We start from the raw sequence: 23,744 nt of genomic DNA, 5'->3' as shown, positions 1-23,744 counted from the left end.
ACTCCATTGAAATGCACAGCAAGTCCCATGGGCTGTTTGTCCCAGAACTGCAGGACCATCCATGTGAGACAGGCAATTAAAAGCATTTGGGAAACAGGAATTTAAGGTTTGAAGCCTTGCTGGCAGGGTCTTAGCACACTGACAGAAGGTGTGACTCACAGCATGGACCCCAGCTGGAACTTTTCATGGACCCTCCTTTCCACCTGTGAGGAATCTGTTGCCATTTCATCTGAGGTCATCCTCACTAAAGCTTCCAGTCCCTGCAGACTAAACCCCAATCTGGCCTCATTCTCCCCACATTGTGAGTAGTCAGCAGGCTTCTTCTGAAGAAAATCAATCAGGCTGCCTGAGCCACAGGCCTACCATGAAGAAACATGCTGTGAAGTACTAATTGCAGGGACAGCTACCCTTCCTTACCAAACCCATGTCAAGACAACCAACACCAACACTACCATGGCTCATTACGGGTTAAGAAAACTTGTGCACACACCACTCCACATCTGCTGAGGCTACACACAGACCAGCTGCAGGGAGAAACCCTGACCCTCCATGTCATCAAATAACTTACACAGACTAAGACCTCACCCTTTTTATTTTTATAATTTTTTTTTAATTTTTAATTTTTCCACTGTACTGTCACTCCTCCATGCCAGACTTTTTTATCATCACCTTACAAGATTTTTTTGTTATTTGACAATTTACTGGCAGGCTGGGCATATAAATACACTACTAAATGCTTGAAAGCAATAAAAACATGTGTTACCATGGTCCCTCTAACATGGTTTCTTCAGATAATGGTGCTTGGTATTAAGCTTATTCCCGAAAGGTACAAAGTTTCATCAGAGTATAGAAAACTAGGATGGAAACACTTGAGAGAACATGTTTAAGATGAATTTCATCTTGCACAGCCAAAGCCTGACATGGCTGTAAAACCTTGGAGCAATCCATGTAAGAACCTAATCCTGTGTGTTTCTAGTAGCCGGTGTACTGCTACTACAACTAATCTCACCCTTGAAACCCTCCAAGAAGCCAGTTCTCACAGAAATGCTAACACAGGATCACTTCAGCAGTACATCCTCAAATGGTAGTGCAGATAACTTTGATCCACATTATCACAATTTTCTTTGCTCTCCCTGGTGACACAAAACTGAGCAACCTTTTTTCAGACTACAGCTGCCTGCAGAGGAAGAGAGGATATAGGGTTATTGCCTCCTCTTCTCAGGTGCAGGTTAAGTAAAAAGGAGGAGGTGGAAGAATCTCACTTCCAGCTCACGGGTGGAGGGCGCTACCACTGCATTCCACAGAGGGACAAGGGACACCAACTCTAGAGCACAAGAAAAGTAGAAGAGGATTCTAAATCCAAATCTCACTTTATTCCCAGCTTCAGTCCTGGGCACCCACCTGCTGCTTCTCTAGATCTCATCACACCCTATCTCTTTAGGACCTCATGCCCAAATACCATTTACATCTCAATATTCTTCCATTTTGAGGCATTGCTTTAAAGAGGATACTTAAAATACGCTGCTATTTCAGAAGTCAGTTTAGTCATTTGTGAGTTAACCTGTGCTGCCCAGCTGTGCGACACAACAATCATGAATCACACCTCTGCAAACTACAAGATTTAGAATAATAAAAGTGTCAGTTGTCTCTAGTTGATTTAAATGTGGAACGTCCTCACTTACTGTATGGCCCCAAGGGCCAGCGACTTCACAGAAACAAAAATCAAAATCAGATTCAAGAAACGTTAAAAAGTTAGCACTTGGTCACACCCCCTTTTCAATACTGAGGCCACCAGCAGCTTCTCCAGTGCATTTTGCCCCTGCACACAGTCCATTCTCTCCATATAAGATGCCTACAAAGCACAAGGCTGACGTAATGCTCAGACTTGCTGCTCTGTGCTTTCTCAAGCAAGGAAACGTTTCAGAGCCGTTCTTCTGCCGAAAAAAAGTACGTGGTTTTATAAAATTATCTCCTGAGTAGCCCTTTCTCCTCTCCTTCCTGTAATGAGCCTGTTGTTCGAAAGCCATAATGGGCAATCAGCCAGGCTTAAATCACAGCCAGTATCTGACATGTGCAAATGAGGAACGCCACGAAATATTCAGCCGAGCAGCTTTGTGTTGCTAGGACACCGGAGGTCGGGCAGCACTGAAAGGGCAGATTATTCCCACCCGGCACAGGGCTCCATTCACAGCTGCCTCTGGGCTCTCCTACCCAGCCTTCCCAGAGCATCTCTGCCTCCCAACTCCCTGCACTGGCCCTTGCCACAGTGCCCAGCGTGCAAGCCCCTCTGCACCAAAAATGCCCCAGTGGGCTGCACGTGGCTCTGGCTGATTTGGATCATTTCCAAAGGCTCACTTCAACCTAAGGGAGCCCCGGGTGCTGGGGGGGTGTGGGGGCGCTGCTCCAGAGCTGTGCTGCAGCAGACTTGCAGTGTGTGGTCTGGAGATCTCCTTTAAGTATCAGGAACCCCATAACACTGCATTTAAGACCAATTTTAAGTCTAGAGAGGGGAAATTCAAGTTTACAGAAGTGATGGAGATTCCTGTGACCAGCACAGATGCCCACCTAGCTTACAGCAAGAATTGTGTGATGGCCCACATGAACGGCCCAGCTCAACCCATGTAACTGGTCTGTTAATTACTACTACATGTTATATCTCAGTACCTCTCAGAAAGTGTCAGTCTAATTTTGGCATTTTTCTTAGAATTTGGTCCTCTGAGCTGCTGTTCTTGTATTCCTATATGTTCTTACATTACATACTCAGGACTTGCTTTGCAGATCTGCAACTGACTAGACAAGACCAGTGAAATGTGTGTATGTGTATGTTTGCAGGGCAGGGGCAGAAAAGGAAGGCAGTTGTTCGTTCTTTTGTACATTAATTTCACAGGAAAAGGCAAGAAATAGGTTCTCATTGGGCAGCTTTGTTATAACACAACAGTCCTGTCCCATCCTCCCACTGAGAGTTGGAAAGTCTCATCCTTGAGCTCTTTGATGTTTCTGAGAACCGCATCAAAATCAAATTAGATATTTCTGGTAATTCTGAAATTCCCAGTATAAGTCAAACAAAAAGCTCCTTTACTGATTTCTTCATATTTTATATAAACATAAGATGGAGGAGCTGTGTGGATCACAGCCCTCCGTGCTGCCACATAGGCCACACACCAGTGAGTCAACATCACCTTGGGCCAGAAGAGCAGGAAGATTCTGTGTCTTCTGCATTGATACTAATTGCATTCAGTAGAGAAAAAACACCATCACTGTCACCTCATTGCGACAGGTTATGCACTGACAAGCATTAATATGACTTTTTTGTTCCAATTCCTATACAACTGTGAAGTAAGAGTTAACTATAGAGTAAATTCACTTTGCTTTATTAGCATGGTGGAGGGTTATCCAAAATGAATGGCAATAAAACTTTCTTCACATCAGTATGGTTATCGAAGTAACTATTAACTGATTTATCTACAAATACATATCTGAACAGCAAGAGAAAGAATGAGTTATAATAGATGGTAACAGTACATTGGAATCTAACTAATTTAACATTCAACTGCCTTCTCAGTGATTTAATTGTGATGCCACTGCTCATCTCCTCCAAGCCTGCAGAATTCACAGCCATGGATGCTGGTCAACAGCCCTTTGTTTCAGTAAGGTTTTGTTCCGCCTTCACTTAGTTACATGAACCACACATTTGGTTGACTCAATCCATTTTTAAGATGAACATGTGGAGAAAAGACCTGCCCTTACTTATGGCTTTACAAGCTGTTGCATCATATTCAAGTAAGAATATGGCTCTTCTTGCCCTAGAAGTGGGCTTTTTTCTACCCCTTTTCCATAATTTCTGATCATGATGAAAACAGACTGTTGAGACTCCATGACTAGTTAAGTGCATTTTCACTGCTGCCTACCAGCACTCTTTCTCCTGAGACTGGCCAGCTGCATGGAGCACACACAACTGGAAGCAATGGATGTAACAAGTCTTGTTTTCTCTATGCAGATGATTTGTGACTTTAGGCTGGGCAAGCACCATAAGGGAGCTGCACAAATGTCTCTCCTCTTCACAGCTGTGTGACAAGAGGTACTGTGGCTCCAGGCGCTCTGTTACATGCTGGCAGTAATAACTTAAGCAAAGCATTTACATGTGTGCTTAGAGCTCATTGAGGCCAATGAGATGTACATGTCTTGTAAGAACCAGGCTGATTTGAGAGGTGCTATGTTGTACATGCCAGAGGTCATAGGGAAATGGCAATTCTAGATGGCTGACCAGTCATTTCTTCCCTGAGAAACTCTGAGGCTGGCTTAAGTATACAACCCAACATAACCCTTAATGTTTGACTCAGAAGGAGACACTTGAGATAAAATCAGCTTTCCTAAATGCAATTTTGTTTGACATGTGAATTGTTTGCCTACATTAAAAACTTCCTTGAAGCTAATTTAAGCACTACAGCACTTCTAATAAAAATCATCATTTCTCCCTTTGAAATACTACTTTTAATTGATGAAGCTGGTCACTGTTTCTTTTTTGGCTAAATATGCACAAATGGTGTGTTTGGCAAGCTGCAGGTGGACAAGCTCATCTTCATCAAGCTGAAGCTGGGGCAGCCATTCATTTGAGAAAGCCAGTATCACAGACATTTATCTGGCTTTCTGAAAGTGGATGTCTTCTCTCAAACCATTTGCATTGTCTCTGCTTCACTACTAAAGGTTTGGAGACCCCTCCAAAGCACCTACTTGCCACATACTTTAAGATTTCTAGATCTATAGAGAGTGTGCTTCAAAAATGCCATGATTGATCTCATCATGTAAACAGTGGAAATAGAAGATAGCAGTATGAGTTTGGTGACAAACTTGCCTTCTCTACACTAGATATTGTATAATGCTCATGGGTGTGTGCCACAGTCCAAGGTGGCTGCCAAACCAAAAAAATTTACCTGTGTCCCAAATGATTTACACGGTGCAATGAGCTTCTTGGTAACTTCACAGACCTGAACAGTGTGCGCGCTTGCCTGGTGCTTGGGACCAAGCAACAAAACAAATACTGCCCACAAAGCCTGAGGAACTGTGCTGCTATCACCTCCCAGCAAAGCTCCTGGAAGCAGCACCAGCTGCCCAGCTTGCCATTGCCTGAACAGAGAATACACATTGGGAATGTGGAGAGGAGACAAACCAACGACAGCAACCTCAAACCTCACCATGTGTCAGCCAAAAACTTCCTGTAGGTTAGACTGACCACCCGTGCGGCTCAGCTGATGTCCTCAAACATGGACTTTGCAGCTGCTACATTCCACCTCATACAACTGAAACCACAACCTGACTTCCAAGGACAGCGTTAAGAATGAACCTGCCTTGCTACTGAGATTTATAAACTGCCTAAACCCACCAGAAATGGTAAATTCTGAGTGTAAGACAACAAACATAAAACACTTTGATGTGTTTTCAGTAAGCATTGCATGTTTAATGTTTTATCTGCTGAGGTGACACCAGATGTTCTGAAGTGTACTTAGTCCTTACAAATGCCTCATAGTGAGGTTTCCCTCCTGAAGTGTTCGCTGCATCCTGTGACTAAATTAAGAAAAGTCATATATATGTATGCACATAAACAGATAGATACAGTCCAAGAGAAAAAGGTTTAGTGACTGATCCAAGTTCTACTCTTAAACAACATTAACTTCTGCTCTTGACACAGATTTTGTGTTCAGAGTGTAGCTTTGACAAAGATATGTGATTAGTTGGGACAGCACTCTAACTTTCAGATAATTCCTATCAGTAATTTATCTATCTATCTGTTATGCTTTCATTTCTGTTACAGGTTGTAAATACATTTTTTTGAATAAGCCAACAAATGAGAAACAAAATAAATCTTATATTTTTTGAAACTAAGCAGATTTAGAAAAAGAAATCCTGAATACATATCATCAATGTGAACACAACAAAACCAGCTACATTTTGACCTACCACCACTGCTACCACCTGGAGTTTAAAAGGACAAACTTTAATATCGATGAGAGAAGAACAGCTACAAGTTATGGCAACTCTGTTTCCTGGTCCCATAGGCACTTTATCAGATCATATATCCTCCATCTAGATTTGCAAGGCAAATCTATGGCTGCAGTTCTTGAGACCAGAATAAAACTCCCATAGACTTCAATGATGCAGGATCAAACCCATTCCCTTCATAACAGGTTCTCTCAAGCAATTTTATCCTAATTTTCTACCCTGTGGCTGAATCCTAATGTTTGCAGAGACAAGCACCTTAAGTGGGAAAGCAAGGCATGAAGTGCAGATCTCAGAAGCAAAGACAATCAGCAGTGAACAGCACTATTTTACCTGCTGTGTTAGAGGGTTATTTCATTGGGGGCAGAAGGGAGAGCTGACAGAGCAAAGAAATTCAAAATATACCAACTGCTATGCTGTCCTTTCCATTACTGCCGCAATCAATTTTTTTCCAGGCATATTCCATTTCCTGTATTTCTATGGCAAAAAATTACTGTTTCAAATGTGCCCCATCAAGTGTCTTCAGTAAAACTACAAAATTAATTTAGACTTCTGGGTTCTGAAGATACCTTGCTGGACTCCCCCCACCCTGAACACACTTGTCCCCAGTATCGCTTTCCTATGTAATCAATGCAAATATACACGCCTTATGCCTTAATAAATGGCAGGAATAGTATAATCCTTAACTTTTCATAGCTGGTTTTCCTGAATCTACACTATAGTCTGATCAACAGAAAGCAGCCCATCACTACAACACAGGTCTTTCCCCCTCTGCACACACAGCTCTACTTCTGCTGACTTTTTCCCAGCTCTGCAAACAATCACCCCTTTAGCTTTCAAACAAAGTGTGATTTATTAAAGCAGACTGCTTGGCAGCAAAGCTCTCCTGGCGTTTGAAAATATGATTAGACCAGTAAATTTAGTTCTTTTTTAATAAACTTGATTCTGCATGCATTTACCCTCTTTAAAAGAAAATACAACCCCAGAAACATTTCCAGTATGGCTTGCTCAGCCAAACTCCAGGCACTTTCTATCCTTTTTCTACAAGTCCACCGCAGCTTCAAGTATGCAAGATTAAAATAATTTAAAAACCTGCATGAATTAAACCCCTTACCTCTTAAGATGTTTTCCCCCTTCAGCGTTCGTCCATTGTGAAACACTGAATCTTTAGCAGTTGCAGCTATGCACACACACACACAGACACACACAGAACAGAGCTTTCTTCAGCTCACTGGTATTTCAAGTCTTTCATGTGATATCTTTGGCTGTACTTGCTTAATTCATTCCTGCTGCTGCTCAAAGGAAGTCAAGCCTAGCGAGGGCTGGCTCTACAGCAATCACTGAAGATATTCCTGACTAACAGGACACGAGGGCTAATCTCACCTTATAGGCAGCAAGAATGTAAATATATTTCACAGCCAACAAATTCCTAAACCTTAAGAGATAAAATGCACAGAATGCCCTAAGACATAGTTTAGCAAGGAAGAGACTTGTGAACTTTAAAGTTTTTGCTAAAGAACAATACTCTGTACCCCAGCAATGCTTTTGGAGCTCTGAGGATGTCTATTTATCATGGACTGTGCATGTTCCCTTGGAGTAGTTACCATGAGAACACAGCAAACAGGGTTTGAATGTAAATTGCCATCTAGAGATGGGGGGACTTTTTTTTTGTAGTAGTAGTTAAAGAAGAAAACTTCCAGAGCTTGATGAAGTACACAGTTTTTCAACGCATGCATTTGCATGACAATGTTTGCAATTCAAATGCTTGGTAGAGCCCACAAGAAGGAAGAAAAGCCAAGTTCTTTGCTGGTATTTAAAAAAGCAAATACTTCAGACTTGGGATCAGTAGTTGCAGTTCCACAAACGCCTATCCACACCACACAGTCACAGATAAAGTATTTCATAAACCACAAAAAATCCATCAGGTGGCACAACATGCAGAATTATTGTAGTGCCTGAAGTCAGCTGCAGGCAGTAAGATCCTCTGCTGCTGGCAGATCAGTTGCTGCAGCAGTCAAAATCTTTCTCACTTCTAGATATTACATTGAACTACACAGCAAATGTTGCACATTAAAAATATCCCATCCCCAGGCATTTGATTTTTCCACAGAATTGTTCTGGTACTCTGACCACCTCCTTCCAAGTCCCTCCCAAAGCAGCAATTGCTCCTCATGTGTCCCTCCATCTTGCTTACATACTGCCACAGTTACTCTCCAAGATCCAAAAATTGCTCCTACCACTTGTGGACACAGTCCTACCAAACAGTACGTGCTGCAAAACATGCAAAACTCTGTTTGCCTGCTCTGCCCGGAGTTGGATGCAACCTTTACAGCAAAGTGTCTGCTCCCTCGCCTGCAGCATCCCATCTCAGCTCTCAGTCCCTAGCCTTAAACAGCTCAATTTTAAACTCCTTAACCACGGTCACTGAAAGACAAACCCTAATACACTTAGCAAAGGAATGCCTCGTCAGCCCTGCTTAGCAAACAACAAACCTTGATGAGGAAGAAGAACATGCCTGTCTGGGTGACTGCCCGGAGAGTGGAATGACCTACTTCAGCCCAGCAAGCGGGGACACTCTGAGATGGGGACAAAGGGACAACCCAGTGGCTCTGTCAGGCAGCATAAACAGCCTGCACCACAGCAGTGATGGGAGTGATCTTTCAGAGAGGACACTGAAGAGAGGCATGGCTTACACGTAGCACAGAACACCTTGCAGGAATCATCTTGTTCTTCCAGACAGGGATTCAGATTCACACGTAACATTACTGCCAGCACTCTGTGAGCAGGAGCGATTGCTTTCCTCACACCCACTCTCCTTATCACTTTTACCTAAGGAGTGAGTCTTCCAGTGCCTGACCTAATTACTCAAGTGATGTGTCAGAAAATGATGTAGCTGGGACATACTCCACAAGTCTTGATTTGAAGCTGTGTAATTCTTTAAAACCCAAGGCGACAAGATCCAGGTAGCTGAATTAAGTGGCGTTGGCCAGGCACGACACCACACCTTCTGACTGTGCCTTCCTGGTTATGAATAATAAAGCCTTATGAATTAGTTAAAGGGCTAGGGATAAATAGTTTGCAACTGGCCCCCAACCTGTGAGACCAGGCCAACATGCTGTGTTTTTGGGAAATGGTTACTTTTCTCCCAAATGATGAGCCTGAGCAGCAGCTCCCTGAGTCTGACCCAAGCTGCCTGAACAAGACCAATCTGTGCTCAGTCTGTGGCTCTGTTTCCTCCAGAAGCAATGACTGCAGTAATTGGCAGCCAGAAAGTCTTCTTAAACCGAGTATTTATTGAGAACAACTGAGATTAAAGAGAGATTTTTAAAAAAGGCAATAAGGATCTCTAATATATGAGCTGCTTATACAGCTGTAAATGAATATTGCTAGACCATGACTTTCTACACCTGGGCTATATTATCTATTCCCTTTACTTTCAAATTATGACAGAGTAACTATTAACATGATCAGCCTATCTATTACCTTTTTCTTAGGGACAGCAAGTCAAATTTGCCCTGTGATCTGCTAGCTCCCAGTACCAGACACCACTGCAGCTCTGCTGAGGAAGAGCTACCCCAGGGCTCGGCCACTGACTAAACCATAGAGACACCTCCATTTAGGGCCTAACACTTTTTAGCTTTTAACTGCTGGGCTCAGGATCTTTAAAAACTCACAAAGGCATCTGCTCCCCTGTAGGGAGACCCAGAGTCTGCTGAATGTTACTGTATAAAGCAAATGCTTGGTATACAACTCCAGTAGGATAGGCACAGAAGTTTGGAACTACATCACCTTATTATGGATATTTTTTTAAAAATAAAGACTTCTGAAAGTAAAGTTATGTAGATGCTTAGCAATCCTGTGGCTCAAGTACAGCAGAATATCCTTGAAGTTCAGAGTTTCTCTCCCTGAATCTTCCAAAGTTATGTGTAAATGCTGTTCTCAATGCAGTACCATTAGACTTTCACTCTTCTTATCCGTATTTCTGCAAAAAAAAAAAAATCTCCCTAGAAGGCAAACCCAGTAATTCGTACAGTCAAGTCTCAATATGACAAAACTGCAATTCCAGCTTGACAACCAGCTCACCTACTGCACTCCCTGCACTTGTACCTGCTCCACACCCTGCACACAATCACCCTGCACACTATCACCCTGCAGATGGGGTCAAGCTCTGCTATCACTGTTCCTTTGCTCTGCATTCCTGAGCTGTACTTCTACCTGGTGTTTAGGTTGGTATCATGCTTTACTTACATTTGTAATGATTCAGAGCTATTTTAATAACACAGCTTCAATTCAGGTGCCAAGCAAAATAGGTTTGTATCTTATTTCATATTAGAGGACAAACTGCTTGCTATTCCAGGGTGTCTCGTGGCTATTAATGACCTATGCCTCCAAGTACACTGCAGGTGCCAATAGCTATACCTTGACGCCTTCAAATGGCTCTGTCCCCAGAAGCAATGTTAACAATCTTATTGCCTTGATACTAATTGTCTCAGAATGAATATGGGGCATGACAGGACTCTAAGCAGCAGTAGACCTCACAGAATCTATTACAGACTTTTTTACTACCAGTCTTCCTTTGAACTGCAAAGTCATTACCAGTTTCATTTCTCCTGTTGCTCCCTGTAGCCCCTACCCTGCAGTAGGTTTAAAATACAGGTTTAATTTTGTCTCACTTATTTACCTGACCTAATTAAATTTTAAGATTAAAAAAAAAGTTAATATAAAAACCTGAAGATAAAAACCACAATTGTCCTTTTAGAGATTATTACAAGCTCTGAGAGAAGGCAGCTTTTATCTTGACAGTGACAAGACTATCACTACAACAGAGGAATGAGACAGACAATAAATGAGTGGACAAGGAGGTAAGCGGAGATCCTGCAACCCTCTTGCCCGGTAGCACACACCAACACAAGTTTCCTATCAAAACAATATAAAAAGTGAAATTTTTGTCTACATCAAATACTTCATGCAAACTCTAATTAAGCCAGGATTTTGTCTGTCAGGGCCAAACTGGCCTTAGATCTGTAACCAAAGAGAAGTGCATGCACCTATTTATGTGCAGGAGAGAACAGCCACATCTGAACCTGCTGAAGTCTCAAGAACAGGGAATTACAAAAACAGGCTGTAATAACTGAGGTTTTGAGAGACCAGCACAGCTGAGGCCCTGCAGAGGTTTGAGGTGGGGCCACTTGCTATGATTATACCAGTACTGTGTCACCGTAAATTATGCCAATATATTTTCAAGAAATATCCTAAATGGAAAAGGAAACTTGAGAAAGCACTTGAGCCAAGCTGCCCAAGGCTGGCTGCTTCTGGGCAACAGGAAAATTTCTGCCTCTGAAACAGCTTGAATAGGAAGTTTAGATCTTAAATTTACTCTGATCCGTCTCCTGAATGGCACCAAGGCTTAGCAACTTTATTAATAGCAACAAGCTGGAAGAAACATTCAGCTGATGATTGTAGCAATGGCTGCAGCTTGTTTTAAAAAGACAGGCTTTTTTGTTGTTGTTGGTTTGGTTTTGTTGTTGTTGGGTTTTTTTGTCATGATGTTTACTTTTTAATTTAAGGTACATGAAGAAAAGGAGACAGAGATCACAAAAGGCAAGGTTGCAGGGAGGAATCATTATTAAATAGAACAGGAGACAGGAAAAGAAACATGAAACCAAGAAACAGAGAAAGATGTGCTAAAGTTCAAAGGGATGAAATGATAAATAGTTCTGCCAGCTGCAGTGAAGATAAGGGGAGCTAAGGAGAAAGACACTTCATTAGCAGAAAATACTCATTAAGCATACCAAGTGGAAAAGTTTCCATGTTATGGATAGTTCAGAACAGATTGGAAATTGTGAAAACAGATACCCTGATTGTTTGGGGGTCTCCCAAAGATTAATGGGTCCTCTGTCCTTCTGTCTGAGGCCTGTCTGCCGAAATGTCTTGTGACAAAAGGTCGCATACTCTGTGCACTCCCTTTAGGAAATTGCACTAATGAGTGTAGAACCTGCTTTCATATGTAAATGTTCAATGGTTTACTGCTTATGCTGAATTGTTTTTGCCTGCCACTGCAACATATTTAAAAACTGAACTTTTGAAAAATTAAAACAATCAAATAATTACTGTAAATTATCACATCTGCTACCAACATGAATACACTTCAATATCTAGAACAGCAGAGAAAGTAGTCTGCTATACATTCTGCTTTTCAAAGGCTTGAATTTGACTTCTATTTGCTTAGCTTCATTCACCTACAGAATTCAAACACACTTCTTAAGTCCCCCAGCTCCTCCCCTCCAGTTACAAGGGATGTTCACCAATAGGTGTGTCCCCTACTTGTACCCAATCCAGAGAGGAACAAGCACATGGAGAGGCTTTGCTCCCAACAACACAACTTCAGCTCTCTCGTTGACGAACCTCTCTGGTCCAGCTCTCCTTTAATGCCGTGTATTTCGAAAAAGCAATAAAACACCCCTTTCTTCCACATGGTTAGGTATTTGGCAAGCACTGTTTAAGTACTTTCTGAGTGACATTTATCATTCCATATCACCATGACTGCAGATGGAAAACACAGAGGAAACTGCTTAGTGAAGACCTTTACTGTCTTTCCATCTGAGTAAGTCCACTTCAGAGGCTCATCTGAATGTTTCAAGCAGTTTTTTTTCTAACCAGCCCTGCACAGCGAGTCACGTATGTGGTGATCCCTGGTAGTCCATGCACAGCTCACGTGTCTCTCAGCTGTGCTGGCTCACTGCTGTGCAAACTGAGTGACCTTATTTTCCTCTGTCTAACTGAAAAGAAGCAAAAAGTTGTATGAGAGGATAAACTACAAACTGCTCAATGTGATGTGCACCTACAGAATCCAGCAAAGGTACACAGGAGTGAAATGTTGTTCTTGTGCCTGCACTGCTGCAAAAGGAGAGACACCAACAACATCACAAAGTCAGCACTAAAAATCGCTGTGTCTGTACAATGTGGAGTGAGGGACAGAGAGCAGTGTACAGCAGGCAAAACTACCAACAGTGAATCCCAAAAGTACATTTTGATAACAATTCCCTGGACGAAGAATGCCATTGACAAGCATTATATATGGCTTTCCTTCTCATTTTCAGTCAAGTCTTCAACTGAGTCAGCTACAGCAGAGAAACTGACACATGACTCTTGTTCTTCAAACAGTATTTCTTATTTAGTAAAGCCACTGATTCAAGCCAAATTTGCAATCAAATAAAGGCAAATGGAAAACAAGTACGAACATTTTTGTATAAGATTTTAGAGAGATTTTAAATGTACATTGAAAGGGATTTTCTACAGAAATTTCCCCATCTGTTCCTGCATGCACTCCTGCAATTAGAGGTGGTCCCCTGAGACTGAGGCTGTCTCAAGCTTCTTCTCCTTGCACAGCTGCTAATTCTGTGAGAACTTTGTTTCAATGGTAGTAAAATATATGCGGAGATACAGTAACACATGCCAAGTTTGTCAGGGATGAAGCATTTTAGTGGGAAAAGACTGGAAGAACAAGGAACATAGGAGTGTGAACTCAGTGTTTTCCTTGCTATGGAAATACAAGTGCCTGCTTCTTGCATCAATCATGGCATATCCTTGAAACTGCTACTGTGGAGATGAGCCTTATTAGTCAGGTACAAAAGGACAGATAAGGAAAATGTGTGAGTTTCTTACTGAAATCCTTCTACTCCAGTGGCATCAGGCAGGGTTTATAGTGGTCATGGGGATCCTAGACAGAAACAGGAGCAGGGAAGCAAACAAGCTTTTTAAAACTGCCCTCCTTCCATGATCAGGGACTTTGATAAACACACAAGCTCATAAACTCCAGCTACTAGCCAAGGCTCTGTCATCCACGTGGGTTCAGCTGCCTGGTGGCTTCACATCTCAGAGTACCAAACACCTCAAGACACAGAAAGTAGTTTTTATTTGCTTCCAGGCTGCTCCCTCTTGCTAAGGTGCCCAAAATCTGCATGTTATTTAGCACATCACAAGTAGCAGTGCAAAAGTAGAGTTAACAGTCAGCAACTGAGAACATGTAAAGCCAAGGATGTACCGTCCAGGGAGCACTAAAACCTACAAGGAAATCCACACTTTTGTTTTGTTACCATCCTGATTAACCAGACAGCCCAGAAAAATGGAACATGGTAATATGGATTTATAGTTAAGTCACCAATCTCTCAGTGTCCACGTAAAAACCATAAATCAGATTCTCCAGCACCTCTGCCTGTTGTATTTTTGACAAAAGCAGACCATGCCTGAATAAGAATCTGTTATGCCCAAAACAGATGTGCAAAACACCAGGATATCAGAACCAGGCTAACAATATTAATTTCAATGACTACTGTACCATTACCACTTCATTTCTAGAGAGCCCTCCAACATACTTAGGCAAATCTTGACACTGCCTTTCATTACCTGTAACTCAAAAGACAAATTGATATTGTAAGCCTTAGTCCCCAAGCCTAATTTAAAAACAAAATCCTGTAACAGAACAAAACATCCAGCATGTACAAATCTAGGTATCTTCATAAATTGAAAGACTAAGAGTCTGATGACAGAGTCATTCACACCAGTTTTGCTATATGCATGTGAACCACTGCCTCTAGTGACTTAAAACAAACTTTGACATTTTGATATTTTCTTCCTGAAAAGGGTCTCACAGAGCTGTCACACGAGAAGTGCAGCCTTCTACCTTCTGTTTGTAACCATCCTTAGAACCAGTCATTCATCAGAGTTGTGAGCAATGACTATTAAAGAGGTACATAGGCCACATGCAATACAAAATAAATACTAAACCCCTTCCCAGTGCCCTCCCCTTGCAGAGCCTTCTACAAAATCAGTGAAGAACGGTCTCCTTCACACAGTGATAAATAACCAGACAGGCAGCAAAAGATTAGGCCTGAGATGTACGGAAAAGATGGACACCATTTAAAATCTTACCTTCTGCCCGTTGGGTTTGATGCACCGAACAAAAAAAGGATTTGAAGAACTCAGCGTTGCCATTAAAGAATGAAGTGATTCCTGAAATACAGGTAGAGAGAAGAGAGCACTTCACAAGCTGGATTTTTGTACAAGCAACATAACCCTAGACAAGAGCTCCTGCAGCTCAGCACTGCAGAGAGCATCTAACTGCAACACCTAGTGGTGCACACCAGAAGTTACTGCACCGTGGAAGCTCTTGCTTCCAAACAGATGGGGTCAATATCTGCGTGTTTGTTTCTTCCATTGGCTCTTCTGATCAACACTGGCATCATTGTTTTACAATGAACAAGATTCACAGATTGATACAAAGAAAACTGTTCACAAGGAAACACCAAGTTGCTGTTTCAGGGATCTTTCAAATGACTGCTTAAGACTTAGGATCCACATTCCCAAACTGCTAAACTTGAGCAAGTCAAAAGGAAGGATAAGGGGTCTATGGCAAAACCCACCAACTCAGATTTCCTCTTTTCATTTCAACCACCCCAAACCCACTCATTTTCCATCTTCCCTGAAGAAAACAGGTTTTTTCTTAGCTTTAGAACTCTGAATGATCCAATGCACATTAGACTATCAGTTGTCTGAACCTCAGCCTGAAGATAAAAATCACAAAATCCCTCAGTCCTTTTATGATTATTACTTTAATTACACATCCGCCCCTTTTCCGCCTGAGCCATCATTCCATATCTTATTCCAACTTGCCTCATTCTATATCATTAAGTATGATGAACCTTTTTAAACTGAAGTCTTGCATTTACTTTGCAGAGATACAAATGATTGTCCAGGAGAGGAGCTCAGGCTCTGAAGAGCTCACAAAGTCAGCAATGGTAATGTTACACCCCTCAGAGGTGGCACTTTGTGCCAGGCAGCAGAGAGAATACAGAGCAGGCTGCCAAGGAGACAGAAAGTGCACCTTTAAAGGAGCAACACTGTGTGTCCTGCCATATGTCTTGGAGCAAAACTGTCAATGTCAGTCTGTTATAACAAATTCTTGCTTTAATCTGCAGACCAAGCACTTACGTGGTGATTGAGCATGCAGTGATAAAGGCAGCAGGCAGAGTTATGGCTGTGCACAGGAGCTGGAGCAGGGCAAAGGGAGCAAACGGTGAAATGACTGGGAACATAAATGATAGTTCTTGGTTCACTTGCCTTTGCCAGCCTATGGACCAGGGAGTCGGGCAGCAAATGTTAAACAGAACATACAAAGACAAAAATCTTTGTGTAAAGACAAATATTTACAGCTTCGAAAAGTAAAGGCTTCATCCGTATTAAACCCGTGTGAACATTACACCCATGGACAATTCTCTCATTCCAGGCTCCTACTTACAGATATTGGAAAAGTTGGTCAGTCTAAACAAAGATGATTTAAACTATTTTCACTTTCACCTGTGGTACAGCCAGCCAGATTCTGCACAGTGCTGCAAGCCTCTAAGTCACTGTCAGGTGATGAGCTCATTTGGATTTTGCCCTGCTGTAGTCAACAGGCTGAAACAGATGGTATCTAAACTCTGCTATTCTGCATGCACCCCCAGGCCTGCATTAGGCAGGTCATCAAATGAAAAGAAGAGTCAACCAATTTATCATGAGAATAAAACTGTGAAGGCAAAGTTCTTATCTTCAGTTGAAATAAGATGGACTAATCCCTGTAAGGCTTTAAAACATGTAAAAAATACCCAACCTAATTCTCTGGGGAAGGCATGATGTGAAGGTCAACCTCTTGTAAAGCAGCCCAGCTGGTTAATGGTCAGTTACTGCAGCATGAGATAAGAGGCAATAATGTTTTGATTTCATGTTTTATCACCCTTATGTTTTCCAGGGCTCCTGACAGAGAACAGAAGGAATACTACACTTTGTTCTACCTTGCCAAATGGGTGCAAAAATATGGTCTGTTTTTGTAAGGTTAACATCTTAAAGGTCTACTTTGCACATGTACAAATGACTAAGAGAAAACAGTACGTTCTGCTACCCCAGAGAACTAGCAAATGACACCATCTCGTGACAAGAAATGCGTACTTCTCAGATGCGTTATGGTAGCACAAAGCAAGCTGTCTCGAAAATACATTAGTGTTTTTTAATAAAAGACATTGTGTGTGCCCCAGCATACACTCCTTGCTGTTCTGTCCAACACTTACCAATAGTCTATTAGGATAACATCTGCCCTTAAGGGGTTTGAGTCTGCTCTTTTTTAAAAAAGTGAATGAACTCTGCAAATGTATATTAATTCAAGCACAATGAAAGGCAACTAATCCAGACTTGTACTCAAGCAATTTAGGAGATGTTTCATGCCAATCTTTCTCTTTTAAATAATTTGCAGATAGACTTTATGCTAGATTTCAATTTGGTGCCATTTCTGATGAGAGGCTATAAAGCCTCATAAAAAGGTGTTTAACAAGAATGCCTTCCAAACTTTAAGTTAAAGCAAGGCAACACCTTAATAAGGTATTTATTTAGCACTTATTTTTCTAAGCATACAGGCACTGCTGTAAGGCTTTGTGGGATTTTGTGGTTGGATCTAGGTTATAAAGACAAACCAGGACAACTTCATAGATGAGCTTTAAAATAAGGACAAATAAGCAAGTGGTGAATGCAACAGTTTTGTGGGGATGGTGTGATGCAAAGGTTAGTGTCTACTTGAAACTAGCCAGGATCGGTTAATTAGCAGTGTCACAGAAGAGACAGAAATGTGTTCATGCCCAAGTTTAGCCTCTTTCAACCTGCACCTGTTCTTTACTCACCAGGGTTTGTCTATCACTGATTAGCTACAGAGCAGAGATGACACATTAACTAACCTTGAACTGGAGACTGACAGTGGGTTTTCGGTGCTTGCTTCCACATTTAAGAGTGTCCTGATTGTTGCGACTTGAAACATGTTCAAATAGATCATAGATGAAATCAAGACTGAAATGGAAAAGAAAAACAGTATTTCTGAAGTGGATCTTAACAGACTATGAGGTTCACCACAGTAGAATGCAAAGAAAGCACTGTCTCTTAGCAAGAAGCTCCTCCATCAAAAACTCACTTATTGATTTTCTCCACAATTTTTAATAAACAATAGATTTTGACTTTGCAGAATTTATGCAGGGGATTAAAAATAAAAACAAAACAAGGAGGTTCTTTCTTCTCTACTCCAAACACATCATTAGGGAAATGAAGTGTGAAGTCCTAGAGGCTTTACTGCATTTTACTCCACTCACTCAACCAAAACTCCAGCAGACGGCAACTGGAATTGCACCCGAACTAAGACTGGTTAGGGATGTAACACAAAATAGCCACCCATGTAAGCCTCACTTTAGATACCAGCTGTGCATGCTGTTTTCTACTCTATCAGTTAGGTACCCTCCTCTTACTATTTCTACAGAAACACAGACATTTTAATTCAAGCTCCACACAGATGTTGGTGCAAAAACAAAACTAGGCCCAGCCAAGTTTAACTCATTTGTTCTTTTTACCTAGATGCTTCAATTGACAGATGTTATAGCCAAAATGTCATAAATCCAGAACAAATAACATAGAGAGGGAAATTCTTATTAACTGTTTCCCCTCCACAGAAGGGCTTAAGGGATTTACAAACAAGCAACTCGCACGGCAAGGCAGGGTGACTGGATGGGATAGGGGAGGGCAGTAGATGAGACAGCAACACCCAGGCTCAGCTCCCTCTTCTTCTACTGTTCCTCTGTGTGTCCTGAAGCCTCAACCAAATACCTACAAAAAGGGATGTGGTACTGCCCCAGCTCACAGGGTGCCACTGTAAGGACCCTAAGACCTTACACAGTAGAATGACACAAGACATGTAGGTACCAAAGGCATCCAAGCTCAGGCTTTCAGCCAGATAAATCTTAACAGAAGTTCTCCCCTTGAAGCAATGACTGTATGGCAGCTTGCACTGTGGTAGTCCCCGACAGCAAGTGTTCAACCAAATTAGGGAATACCAGAAATACAAAAGTGAAGTAAAAAACCACACATGCACACTGCCTATGAGGCACTCTGAAACAGTTAAAAACCACTAACAGCTTCCACAATCCTTACTCATTACAGAGTAGCAAGTGAGTTCCCTAGGAATGCCCTGGACTGAACAGCAACAAGGTACTCTACAATATAGGTAAACTCGACTTTGTGAGAACCTGTTACAGTCAGATCTGCTTACAGGCAACTCTGATATGCTCATTTCTGTGATATGATATGCTCATCTCTATTTCATTCTATGCTCATTTCAGGTCTGTCAAGGTCTGATGCTATGCAACATCTAACGTACTCAGACCCCAGCAGAATTAGGTGATCAATCCTGGCAGAATTAGTTGATACAACACCCCTTTTTCCTTAACAAAAACGGCAGAAACTTACCTGCTTTCACGTAACAAGTTCAGGAGATCATCTCTGAAAGTATCTCTGTTCTTCTCCAAGATCCCCCTGACATCATACTGGACCTAGAAGGAAACAGAACTGGTTCAAACAACAAAGCCAAACAGTCAGGCACCTCTCACAAGAGTGGTACTGTAAAAAGTGCAGAGGGAACAGAGTGCTTTAGTTAATTTTGAACAGCCTTGGGGGAAAATTAAGCTAATGAAAATTCTGCTTGGAATAATTTCAGCAAATAAAAATTACCTCCCCAGCGTAGTGCTTCACTCCAAAGTTGTGAACGGCAACCCTTGGTTTTACATAAAAAGGATTGTTCTAATTGGAGGGGAAAAAAAAGAGAAAAATATTTGGAGGGGGTTGTCACATTATCCTCTCAACCCATACCTAAATAGACCATTGTCTTCCAGTGAACTCCCTGGAAGATTAGTGCTCCAAAAGCAAACAAGCAATTCATAATGATAATAGGATTTGTTAGTCTGGGCTGTTTCACATGCAGTAATAACAGATTTATAGTATATAAAAAGGCATTACACTAAACCTGAACCCCATCTGTCAGAACCATCTACAAAAGGCACTTTGAAAGAGCAGGTTCTATCTTAAGCTGGCAGTTATGAAGATTGGTGGATATGCTTGAATCTCAGAAATCATGAAAAATAATTCAAGGATCCCAAATAAAGGTAACACTAACCTGGACAGAGGGAACAGCAAACTTCCAGTGAATGACGTAATTTACTGAATGATGTGAATACTTCATTAAATCAAGGGAATTGAGATCTAAATAATCTGACCTACTGCAGGTTGACAGAGTTCTAATTAAGAGTAGAATTTGACTGATTCACCACAATGGAAAGCTTTAACTGAACAGCAACAAGGATATGTTCTTCCAGTAACCAACTCAGCCTTGACAGCAAATTATATGGATTGCCATGGAAGTAGGATCACATCCAAAAAAGCCTCTAGAACTATGCACCCATATGTTTGAACCATGAATTTCTACAGAAGCAAAGAGATCCTATATAATTTGCACAGAAAATATCAGCAAAACATCACATACAGCATGCTGGGCATTCAACTTCTCCAGTAAGGTGGAGTCAGTAGCTTGAGGAAAATGGCTCTCCTCATTGATGAGTGCCAGTAGTCCCAGTTTCTAGAATAGCAAGAAGAGGGAGAAGATGAATTAGTGCACAGATGGACACAGCTGTTTTCCCCAGTTTGGAAAAATCACGAAGTCCTTGAAGTTGCTGTGTGCAGAGAGGCACAAAAAAGTCATATACTACTAAAACACCAGTCTTGAAGGTGACTGCAATCCTATTTTTCTGGCAACACTCCTTTTGAAATACAGAGCACATGATCTGTGGGCAAAATAAAGAAAAACGAGCTACTGGAAGAATCAACAGTTCTCCTGATGTAGGCAGTTTTTAGATGCATGCAATGACACTGCCCCAGAACATACCCCCAGCCTCCAAGATCTCCAATGATCAGGAGTCTGAGGAGTTTGTAAAACAGCCTTTCAAAAAAGTTTCTTCCATACAATTATGTACCCAGTTGTTGAACCAATGCAAACTTTTAGCACCCACAGTGCCCAGGGGCAGAGCAAAAGATACACAGTTTAACTTTGCCCTGCATGAAGCACAACCTCCCTTTACTTTGCATATACCCCTGTGTAATTTCCTTTGATGTTCCCTACTTCTCATGCTAGAAGAGGTGGTAAACAAAGCAAGCTGCCCCACAATTAATTAATGTGTCCAGCAAGCTCCAGGTTGATACAGCCTCTCAGAAAAACACAGTTCTCCAGGTGCACATTTTAATAAGCCATGTCCCAGGGGCCCAGAGCAGTTCCTGAAAAGCCACACTGCCCTGACTGCAGTCACGTCCTGCCAGCTGGATCTCCTGCCCGCTGCCACTCGCTTCTGTGCTCGGCTGAGCTCTTGCAATCACACACCCAGCCATGGAGATAAGCTCACACAGCCCGCCTGGACCGATGGCAAGAGTGAGCATGGATCAAATTACTCCTTTTAACCATCTCCAAATACTGCTTTTGTATATAATCACACAGAGAGAAAAGTTGCTACAAGGAAAAGAGCTCACTATATAATCCTCAATATAAACATACATGAAAATGATCTGATTATAAGTTTGCTATTTAAACATGCAAGCTCTACCAGTCTCTTCACTTGTTCTTTGTATTAACAAATATTTTAAAGACCTATTACTGCAGAACAACAGGTAACAGCATCAAATTCTTTCTTACCTTTTCAATAAGATCCAAGCACTCTCCATTGTCTGTCCAATCAATATCTTCCCAAATTAGTCCTTCCCTGAGGAAAATAAAGCAGGCCTTTTAATTGAAATTATTTTAGTTGTAGAAATAGGAGAAGCTGGTGTATTTATCTTGCAAATCACAGCAAAATCAGCTTGCTTTTATAAAATACACAGCTCCAGACAGAGATTTTCAAAGGAAGCTAAGGTAGCTGCAAACTAAGATTTCAAGTGAATACCATATTGTTGAAATTCTTTCAAATTTGTCCTCTCTCTCTTACCTGCTGTATTCCAGTTGCTCCAAGGAAAAGATGTGCTTGTTGAAATACTCCTGAAGCTTCTCATTTGCATAGTTAATATTGAACTGCTCAAAACGGTTTACCTAAAGAGACAAGAAATTTTCAAAAATGCATACACTTCAAGTATTTTAATTTGTAAACAAGGGAATGGGTTAAGTCATAACATGCTTAACAATCAAGTTCCAGAGAAGAGGATAAAAATATGTAAAGCAATAAAGCAGAAATATCAGACAAGCCATTTGAATAAGCTTTTGAAACCTACCTCAAAGTTTTCAAATCCAAATATGTCCAAAATTCCAATAGTCTTGAAGTCTTCCTTGCTCCTGATTCTGCTATTGATTTTCTTAATGACCCAAGCAAAACACTGAGAATAAAGTGCCATAGCCATAGAATCTCTGCTGTCTATTGCCTGCATTAAAGAAATACACAGCACATCAACCACCCCTTGACTGAGAAATGACCAGACTCTGCTGGTCAGTGTCCTTAGCACAGCACAAAGCAATGTATAGTGCAAGAAGCTTCCTATTCCTACGTAGCTTGACAGCAATTATACTAACACTTACAAGGCATCATGATTTGAGATATAACAGTTTAGCTTAAAACAGCTGTACACCTATGTGGCTTTAAAATTACATTTCAAGGCTAAAGCATTCAAAAAACTAGGAAATTATAAACTTAAGTTGCGGAGGAAGGAAGGAGAAGTGTAGGAAATAATACCTTAACTCACCCTTTTCCAGAGGGAAGCATAATGTTATGCATACCTATTTCTAATTCCTTTCTTGTAAATTATAAAGATATTTCTCCTGAAAATTTTGAAAAAACACCCCCCTGACACAAGTCTCCAAAATGAAAAGAATGTCAGCCTACATGTTTAGAATTTGAAAAAAATGGTAAGTAATCAGGCTTCATAAAAGTAACAGGAGACAAGCTACGAGCCCTGGCCAGAATAATAGATGGGATCTTGATTACAACTCTGATGCATGAGCTAAGCTTCTGTTCTTGAGTGATCAATGACTTCTCTGGACTTGAAGACTGAGACATCTTTCAAAGACCCTAAAATCATGTCAAAACTGAGATGCCTTTACCTGTTGTATACTAAGAGGTGTTAGGATTTCTTCTCCCCTGAGTATCATCGACCTCTGTGTCAATGCTTCTGTTAGCTGTGTGGAGTCCAACCCCAGTAACTCAGCAGATCTACCCAGGGCTGGAAAAGGAGAAAGAAAAATACAAATATGTCCTTCAATGTACAAAGTTATGAAACCAGTTTTGTTTTCTACCATTATTATTACTACTACCACCACCACCATTTTAGATGCTCCTGAAATGACAGGGTTTAGAGATGAAAACACAACTAGAAATTCTAGGATACTGTTTTGCTGCTCATGAAAAGGCATAAATATGTACATCTGAGGGAAATTAGCAGTAGAAATACATCACAGGTAAGTCACAAATATTTATTTTTCTCCTAATGTTACACGTCAATAATTCAAACAATCCACTACTTGCCCTAACACATTTTTCCAAACACAAACAGTAATTGACTCTTTTCCACATGAATGTGTTTCTGCTTTGCTTGGGATGATGAGGATAAACCAATGAAATTTTTCTTCCATGCATACTTTAATTTTCAGTTTTGCTATAATGTGGTATATAAAGCAGTACAGAATGCTACTCTCTAATGCCATATTTAAACAAACATTTTAAATGCCCACCAGCTCAATCTTTAGACATACCAGCACATTCTTTCAGATATGTAACTGAAATATTGAAAGCTCTAAAAAAAGATACTTTCAGTGGAGGTCTTGGTTAGGGAATGTATTTGAGCACTTAAGTTTTATCAACTTGAGAATATTTCAAAGAAGGAAT

General features: G+C 41.1%; 1 protein-coding gene across 1 annotated transcript in view; it reads right to left on the bottom strand.

Moving 5' to 3' along the window:
- Positions 1 to 23,744, bottom strand: part of MYO10 (myosin X) — a gene marked incomplete at both ends in the record, with an annotated part of 161,899 nt that overhangs the window by 35,662 nt on the left and 102,493 nt on the right. Inside the window, 9 exon segments of the mRNA XM_082289298.1 lie at positions 14,926 to 15,006; positions 17,754 to 17,862; positions 19,306 to 19,388; positions 19,567 to 19,635; positions 20,375 to 20,467; positions 21,572 to 21,638; positions 21,861 to 21,961; positions 22,141 to 22,287; positions 22,964 to 23,082. Coding sequence (XP_082145424.1) covers positions 14,926 to 15,006; positions 17,754 to 17,862; positions 19,306 to 19,388; positions 19,567 to 19,635; positions 20,375 to 20,467; positions 21,572 to 21,638; positions 21,861 to 21,961; positions 22,141 to 22,287; positions 22,964 to 23,082 — 869 coding nt within the window.

Source organism: Coloeus monedula (genome assembly GCF_965178545.1).
Source record: "Coloeus monedula genome assembly, chromosome: 1".
Classification (NCBI taxonomy): Eukaryota; Metazoa; Chordata; class Aves; order Passeriformes; family Corvidae; genus Coloeus; species Coloeus monedula.
Note: the sequence above shows the minus strand (reverse complement) of the source record. Positions and strands in the feature narration are given on the sequence as shown.